Source organism: Rhinopithecus bieti, unplaced genomic scaffold, assembly GCF_001698545.2.
Source record: "Rhinopithecus bieti isolate Rb0 unplaced genomic scaffold, ASM169854v2 scaffold_3734, whole genome shotgun sequence".
Lineage (NCBI taxonomy): Eukaryota > Metazoa > Chordata > Mammalia > Primates > Cercopithecidae > Rhinopithecus > Rhinopithecus bieti.
Window position 1 is genome coordinate 129,447 of NW_016804423.1, and position 9,215 is coordinate 138,661.

The following is a 9,215-nucleotide window of genomic DNA, read 5'->3' on the forward strand; positions in this document are numbered from 1 at the left end:
AGGGGAAAAGTACTATCTTTTTAATGTGAGAAAAGTTCAGTATAACGTATCACCAAACGTAAATGCAATAAAGAATGACATTGAACTCTATTTATGTTATTTGCCATTTAGCTTAGCAGTACCAACATATTCCAGAAACTGAAATTCTCGATTGCAGATAACAAGAATAATAAACACAGGGAAATCTATGCCACACATTTATGAAACAAATATTGTTTTCTTGGTTTTCAACTTGCTTGCAGAAATAATTATTTTAATATTGTAGTTCACTATCCAGTATATGGTAGACATCCTCTATAGGAAAAAGTAAACAAGATGATTACAAAGGAGCAGGGGCTGAACTTACTCATTCAAAATGAACATGTGCACAACCTTAAGCATGCTCAAGTGTGTGCCAGGAAAACTACTACAAAGAATGAATGGATGTAGCGAAATCTGCATCATCGGTGATTGTTTCTGAGCGTGGGAAAGGAGTTGTTGCCTATTTGGATCCTCTGGCTGACCCCAGAAGAAGCTGCTCTGCTTCAACATGTCCAGTGGAAATATTGTGAGAAAGCGGTTACACACTTACAATAATAGATACTAGGCACTGAAATCATTCTCCTGTAATAAGAACAGATGAACATGACAAGAAAAAGATTCCGCCAGCATTAGAGACTGTTCCAACGCTTGGTGACTTGACCGGGAGAAAGGACTCATTCCCCTTCTCTCCTTACTGTTCCTTCCTCACCTAAATTATCACTTTATATTTACGATGAAGACTGCAGTGTTTCTCCCAACTTTCAAAACTGTTTTGGGGGGCGTACCTCTTATGTAAAGTAATGGTGGTTTTAGTTTTCCAGCTTTTGGTTGGCATTATCTCCAAACAAACGCTAAAACACGGGTAAGTGGAACCTTCTGATCCTCTTGTATTTGTAAAGAACTTTAGTCAGTTCAAAATATATTGAGAAAATGAAAACCTATCTTTTAAGGAATACTGTTTTTCATCATTTTGCTAAGTGTTTAGAAAGAATACTTTATTGTCATGCCAATAAAAGTGAGTGGAATTCGCATTTGGTTTGTCATCTTCCTGCAAGATTGGAAACACTTGTGGCACAGGGAGAAGCAGAATGAGGAATGCTGAAGACATGGTGAGATGGCATGTGGAGTGGCCTTACCACAGCAGAGGTAGATAAAGATCAGAACAGACTCTTTCCTGGCCCTTCACTTAGAGGTCATCTGAATAACATCACCCTGTGAGCTCTTCCTCAGGAATCTCTTGCAGCCTCAATCCCTCTGCTTCTCGTCCCCCCAGCACCACTGGAATCTGCATTCCGCCACTGGTTAGGGATACCAAAGTGCTCCTTTCTACAAGTGTTTGTTTCATAGTCAACGATTCCATGCAATTAATGTGTCTCCCCCGAGCCATTCACTTCCTCAGCTTGTGTCCCCAGGAAAGCACGATGTTTCCATAAATTAAAATTTGATGCCTATGTGTATGTGTCTGTCCACATGTGAATGTTTTTGCATTTGCAGAAAAAAAAATTTTAAAGGAACAAAACGGGAGAATTTTGCATTTTGGTGTTTTTTTTTTTTTTTTTTTTGTATTTGCGCAGACCATTTTAGGATTTTCAGTCTCAACAAAACACTATTAAAACAAAGAATCTAGTAAAATATTGTGCATGTACTGCTAAACAATTCTAGCAATTTTATTAAGCAATACCTTTATTATTTTTGAATATTCTTAACAGACTGGAACAAAACATTTTTTTTCAAAACAAAATATGCATACTGTACGCATGTTGCAGGGTTAAGTATGATGCAGAGGTTAAAGTCTGTTTGAACAAAAACAAATGCCCGGGGAAATTTCATAGCTATAAAGTTAATAACTAAATTTTGTTCGCTAAGAGGACCTTTTCTATGGATTTCCTTCATCTCTCAGTCACACTGCAAACTTATCTGAAGTGCACTTCCCAAGTGTAGTTAAAGAATAGGAAGGAATGTAAAATGTTTTTTTTTTTAATTATTTGTTTTGTTTGTTTGTTTGTTTTTTTAAAACAGCCCTTATTAACTCTTCCTTCCACTGATTCTACTGTAAACTCATAAAAGCCTTTTATAGAAAGCAAATTCATATACACTCAGCAGGTGAAATGTTCCCACAAAGAAAAAAAAATACAAACAGAGTGATCAGACCTCTTTTCCTCAACTACCTAGAGCATGTTAGAGTGATAAAGTTTTTGCACATTAATAAAAATGGCTGACCTATTTATTTTTTAAAAAAGAAGTTGTTCCTCTGTGATAATGCAGAATTGCATACACTGTATACCTGGAATAATTTTAAACCATATGTTAGGGAAATACTGGAATAAAATTGTATATATTCTGTATATTGCAGGTGTTTGAGCATTTCTAGTGTCTCTTCCACAACAATAAGGGAGGAAAAGAAGTCCAGATATGTGTCTGCAATCCCTTTGTTCCCTGTAATTACAATGGCCAAAATGTGCTCCTATATTACTGCAACAGAACTGAAATCACAATGAAAGCCCACCTCCATTGTCAAAGGAAAAACTTCCTCACTCCCTGCATCCTGATTCTAGATAGCTGCTCCTGTCCAACTGGACCAGCAAGAAAGGGCTGGGCCACTTGGGGATGGGAACTGGAGCAATACAATTCATGATAGTGTTTTTTAAAATTTTTTTCCTTTTATTTTGTTTTCAACATAAAAATGTGTTAACTGTCTGATTCCACCTATTATGGAGAGCACTTGTTTGTTCAGCTAAAAAGGAACTCCTGCCAGGCCCCCTTGGCTCCGCTCTGTTTTGGGTTTGTGCAACAGGGGCTCAGAGGCCCACCAAGTGTGCACACCCATTCACTGTGGTTACACAGACAGAAGCAAGCGGATGTTGTTTGCTTAGGGGATGAGAAGAGGGCGAGGGAAAGGAAAGGCCGGGAAGGGTATTGGTTCTGTGGGTAGAAGGGAGACTTAGGGATTTTTTTTATTTTTATTTTTTGTTGTTTTCTTTTTTTTGTCTTTTTTATTTTTTATTCTTTTTTTGTTGTTGTTTTTTGCTATACCAGGAGGTCATAGCAATCATTCCTCTAATAGAAACTGACAGGACATAAAGACAGAACTATCTGATGAACACACACAATGACTAGAAATATAGAGAGATAGAGACAGTGAAAAGACTTAGTTTACCTCTGAGAAACCATCCCCCAAAATAAATCCTGTATTAACAAGTGCAAAAAATAAACAAACAAATAAACCCAAACCAAAATGAAAGCAAATAAAACCTCCAAACATTAAAACACAGTGTATAAAATGGTGTGAGAAATTTAAAGTCACTTTCCAGCCTTTTAGTCAATAAAAAGCTGTGGTTGTGTCCTTGTTTGGATTCAGGCCCATCTGTTTAAATTTTACCCTAAAGGCCTTGCAATAAGTAATTCGAGGGTAAAAGCACCCAGTTTCTGTTACATGAGACAGCAGTTGCCATTTTTCATGGCGGGCCAGCTGCTGCTGTGGTGACACTTGTCCTTCCGTTACTCCTCATTAGTTGAGTTTTCTTCCAGCGTGTTGATGCCTCCAAAGCTCAGTCCGGCTGTATTCTGTGCTGCCGAGGCTGTGAGCACTGTGTGTAACAGAATCAGTACAAGAACACACAGCTTGAGTCTGCTGTTGCACAGTCTTGTTGCTGATGACACTGTGAGCGATGTCCTGTGACAGGAGTCACTTTTCTCTACGGTCCCTTTGGATGGGTTATTTGATTTTTCTTCTCTCCTGACGTCACAGCATTCTGGTTCATCATTGGTTAGAAAGGTTTCATAAAGCCCTGTAGGAAGAAGGAAGCAGAGTGTCAGCAGGAAGGCAATACATTTGCGACATAGTAGAGTGAAGCTGTTGCTTTAACATTCTAACCCACAAAACCTTACAGGCAATTAGACATTTTTTAAAGGAAAATCAAGTCAATACAATTGGATAAAGAGTCACCCATGGTCTCAAACCAGTATTGTTAGATTTCTCAAGTTGTTCTTTTATATTCTTGCCAGTCATACCATGAAAGTTCTGGGTTGTTGGGAATACAGAATAGAAGATTTCATTAAGTCAAAAGTCAGAACTTGAGGTTCTGGATCAACTTGGAGATCAAGTACATGCAACCATCCTTCCTTCTTTAACAGGAATGTGACCAATTTATGCAATGCATAAACTGACATTAGCTACTTATGCTGAGTGAAATAAGCAACAGATCATAACGTCATAGCTCTAGGAACCATGTTATCATTGTTTCCCTCAGAAACCTCATCAAGTCTTCTCTCTCCCTGTCTGGGAGAATGGGCAAAACCATCTATGTGTCCAATGGGTGATCGGGTCATTTTGATTTATTTTCTAAACATTTCTCTTATTTTTCTCCATCTTCTCCATTTGCTTTCTATAGAAGTCTGCCTGAATTGAGGCTTCATTATCTTTTGCTTGGACCATCACGAAGGAGTCTCTCTGCTGTTCATCTTCGCACTTGATCTGTCCTCCAATTGTGCCTATCAGGAATTGTCTTCTCTGCTTCTCTTGTTCTCTCTTCACTTTTTTCCTCCTTGCTGAAACTCTTCCTCCCCTTTTCTCTTCTTCCTCTGATAACACACGTTGTTATTTTAAAATTGACAGATGCACATTTTAAAACTTTGGAAGTAGTGAAAAGAATAAAACCACTGTGTATCTACAATCTTTCCAATCCTTTACCTTGCTGTATTATACAGAATATTTTTATGCAAGCTGTATAAATCATTGTGTATTTTTTTTTCTACTTGACTGAACCATTTATTCGTGGGTGTTAGAATGAACTTTCTAGACAAATTTTGTCATATTAATGTCATGCTTGAAAAACTTAAAAATGGGGATAATAGTAGAGTTGTTATAAGGATTACATGAGATTTTTCATGTAATATGCTTGGTTCAGTGGCTAGCACATAGAAATAACATGAAAATTTCATCTACTGTGAATAACAATAGTTATCAATGGTATCTCATTGCTTCAACCTAAACAATAAAATCTAAAGGTCTCTCCTCTCTCTCCAGGCTCACTGCTCAATGTTCCCACATTCCTGAAGCATTGGCTGGCCCCAGAGAACCCAAGCATGTATCACTAGCCAAGCCACTGTTTCTTTCTAAAATGCCCTCCATCAATTCCTCTACATACTTTTCATTTATCCTCCAAATGTGGTTCAAGTGAAACTCCCTGTATGAAGCTTGTACTCATACCCCTGGGCTATTAGCATTTTGCTTAACCCTTAATTATAGCAATTATTGTTATTTTTCTTTTAATCACAATTGCTCATTTTAATTTCAATTTTCTTATCTGTCAATTTAAAAGCATAAACTATACATTCTTAGCTTTGCATTCTCATGTAGCAGAATGCCTGAACAAAATACTTAATGAGCATTTATGACATGAATAAACTCAGTATACCTATTTATTTAATTAAAAAGAATCTCAAATAATATACATTCAATCTTCGGTTTCTTTTAAAGAAATGAACAAGATATCCTTATAATGATGCTTACAATATTCATTTCTTCTTAGGCATTCAAAGGTAAACTTCACCTTCGCCTAGGTAGAATATAAAAAAAAAAAAACTGAATTAATGAGGTCTTCAGCTCTGACATTTTAATTGTATGATATTTTCTTTTTTCATATAAGATATCTCAGTGGTAGACTAATCATTTACTGAAATATACGTTTCCAATACTACATTCTATAACAAAAGGAGTTTAGCAATAAGATTATACAAAATAGAAATCTAGAAGTTCCGTTTAGATCAACATTTTAGAATGGCTAATAATCAGAATATATTTAACAACATTATATAAATAAGAAGCTCTTCCAAAGTTGCTCAGAAACTGGTTTGCTGATTTACAACTAAAGTCATCACAGAAAAAAAATAGAAGCAGTTCATTCAGGCCAATAAATGAACCCTTCTTTTGTCTGGTACAATTAATATTCTTTCTTTTTTCTCTCCTGTCCATCTTTTAACAAGTTTTACTCAAACTTATGAATAACATATCTATAGTAAGATAAAATAATTCCACAGAGTATTTTACAAAATAACAAAAAATCCTCCACCTCCCACATCTCAAATTCTTCTTTCTCAAAGGCAAATCTTTCCATATCTTTCAGCTGCTTTGTATTTAGCTCCTTTTCTGAGAATAACATGTTTTATGCTCTTCTTGATTTTTCATTTTTTTAGCATTCCCCTCAGGAAATGTGGAGATAAAACATTTATTCTCCTCCTTCCTCCAGCAAATATGCTTCCCACCAAACCCTCACCCATTCCTCCATAAATAGTAACTTTGATACCTGCTGTTGCCTTTACAGTATTAGGATGACATAAATGTAATTCTTAGTTCAACCATGTAGTAAAGTCCAATTTTCTATCCCTGTACAGCTTCATTTTTTTCCTACAGATAATACTTGTCTTGTTACGTTTCCTCTTCTAACTAATTCAACCCAAATGCATTGCCAGTTCTTTCATTTGCATCAGGTGTTCTATCAGTTCTTTTCTGAAGAAATATCTCTTGGAGCCTCCCACCATCTGGACAGGTTGCCCTCATGCCTGATGAGTTTCTACCGCTCTGTGCACTGCAGTGCTAGATCCCCTGTTCCCTGTATCCTGTGCCTCATCCCCTTCTTTCTCCTTCTGGGGGTTTACAACCTCTAGTGCCTTCAGTAGGAAAAGCTCATGAGGCGAATTTCCAAGATGCCATATGCCTTAAAATGTGTTTATTCTACCTCACATTTCATTGAATCTTTGGCTGGGTATGGAATTCTAATTTAGAAATGATCATTCTTCAGATTTATTCAATCGCTGGTCCTACGTTTGGCTGTTGGACCTTCAGAACTTGTCCTTTAATTTTCTTACCTCTGCTGTTAATATTCCATATTACTTCATCCCTTAACTCTAGTTTCAGGAGAATTTGGTGAGTTTTCACGGGACATAATTTCACTGAATTTTGCTTTTTCCCCTAGGATTAAGTTCCAAGAGTTCCTTCGTGTTATCTGAATGTTGCTTTTTGAAGCAACTGTTCTTATTTTGTGGTGACCATGTTGATGTTTTTTTCACACTAAGATATCTGAGATATTTGGGGTACCCTTATATGTTGTGTTTCGTTCCGTCTCTGAATACATTCCCTCCATTTTCTCTGTGTTGCCACCTTTTGTGTTTGTCTCTTGTTCTTCTCATGGAAACACCATGCATTCCTAGTTGTCTGCACAAAATGAAAAGGACAGGAAGTCTGGGCACCTAAGGAGGACTGTGGCCGGTGAGCTGCACTGTGAGATGACATGCCTGAACTGTTAGGATGGAGAAACTTTTTTTTTTGAGAAGGAGTCTCTCTCTGTCGCCACACTAGAGCACAGTGGCGCCATCTCGGCTTACTGCAACTTCCGCCTCCCGGGTTCAAGTGATTCTCCTGCCTCCGCATCCGGAGTAGGTGGGATGACAGGCTCCCGCCAATATGCCCGGCTAATTTTTTTGTGTTTTTAGTAGAGATAGGGTTTCACCATGTTGGCCAGGATGGTCTAGATCTCTTGACCTGGTGATCCACCGCCTTGGCCTCCCAAAGTGCTGGGATTACAGGCCGGTGCCACTGTGCCCCGCCAGCATGGAGAAACTTTTAAAATTCTGTCTTTAGGTTGATCAGACTCCCCAGAAAAGTCTATCCAATATCCATCCAGGAAGCAGAAGGCCAGGGAGCAGGAGGGAGCAGCAGGATGAGGCTGGAGGAGTCTCAGCTTCAGGGTGGGGGTGTGCATTGGATCCTGGTGGTTAGAGTGGTCCCCTGCCCTGAACTCCTCCTACTGTTGCTCATACCAACAACCTTTTCTATGTCACCTCAAAAAGAAAAAGTTTCCTCCAGAAAGAAATATGCCCCCAGTCTCTGGGATGGGAGTAGGGAATGGGATTTGGGGACCTGACTGCCTCTTAAAACTGATTTCCACCCAGTCTTCCTTATTTTGCCCTTTCTTCCATTGCATCTCGTGTTGTCAATCCCTGAGTCTGGATGTAAATCGGACTGACTCTGTTTCCTCTCTGTTGCTTCCTATTACTTTTCCTACGTTTCAGCAAATCTGTTAGCATGCATCGACTTTCTAATTTCTAAGAGGTTTTGATTATTATCTCCTTACCTATTCTTCGATTCTTTTGGATTTAAGCCATAAAACAATCTTTTTGGTTGGGACTGCCTAGAGAATTTTCCAGCTCTTTTTTTCTACATCATTCTTCTCTGCCTTGAATTCTGACAGATGCCTTTTTCTCCATCAAATGCATTTCTGAATAAGCAAGGACATGCAGCCTTCTAAGGTCATTATTTCTTTGACTTACATAGAGTCACTGGGTCATATAAGCAGATCAATGACCTCCTTGGGACCTGGGGGCACAGACTCCTCTAGCTCGGAGTGCTGCTTACAGAAGGTTTCACCCTACATGCCTCCCAGACGCTGCCATTGGTTGAAGTCAGCAGCCTTGACCTATTTCTCAGGCCCTGGGCAGCCTCCAAACGAGTTAGGGGTCCCAAGGCTGGGCCCACTTGACTCAAGTCAAGACATCTCTCAAGGGCCATCCCAGCTTCAGATTTTTTCCCGCTACCAAATTTCTCCTTCTTCACCCCCTCATAGGTAGCATGCCCGAGAGTTCTCCAAAAACTACCTGCACACAGATAACCTGCTGGGGCAAATCTCCTAGGAAATTTTCCGCCTACCTACAGAAATGACCTTTTCCTCAGCATTGAAGAAACTATAAAAACATATTTCCAAATAAAAATAATTTCTCAAACAAGTACAATTGCACAAATTAGCATTAGGAAAAAACAAAAGCAAATTTTCTGGGTAGTGAAATTTTGTTCTGATACATTTTGCTTATAAGCTGTTCTATTTGAAATCTCTAGTGAATCAGTACCTGCTGTTTGACACTACAGTACCAACCTCACAGAGTTTTTCTTTTTGAGAATTAAATAATACACATAAATTGTTTAGACCAGTGCATGGCAGGTAAGAAAATCTCACATAATATTAATGACTCATGTTGTAAGTAGAGAGAAATAGTAAAATCAGAATTTATTATTAGGGGAATTCCTACCTAGAGGAATCAGACAAGAGAAAGAAGGGCATCCAATTTGACTTATTGGAAAAGAATAAGTCAAATTATTCTTTGTTGCAGATGATATGATTTTGTTTTAAATTTATTTAAAT

General features: G+C 38.2%; 1 protein-coding gene across 2 annotated transcripts in view; it reads right to left on the reverse strand.

Moving 5' to 3' along the window:
- Positions 1-1,664: 1,664 nt before the first annotated feature.
- Positions 1,665-9,215, reverse strand: part of NALF1 (NALCN channel auxiliary factor 1) — a 720,118-nt gene continuing 712,567 nt past the window's right edge. The window contains exons 3-4 of one of the 2 annotated variants that reach the window (XM_017868187.1): positions 5,534-5,579; positions 3,717-3,809 (exon numbers count right to left, since the gene is read on the reverse strand). In XM_017868187.1, the coding sequence (XP_017723676.1) occupies positions 5,557-5,579 (23 nt within the window). In that variant the 3' untranslated portion in view covers positions 3,717-3,809; positions 5,534-5,556. Of the gene's footprint in view, positions 3,810-5,533; positions 5,580-9,215 lie in introns of both variants that reach the window. The other variant, XM_017868186.1, reaches the window with a different exon arrangement.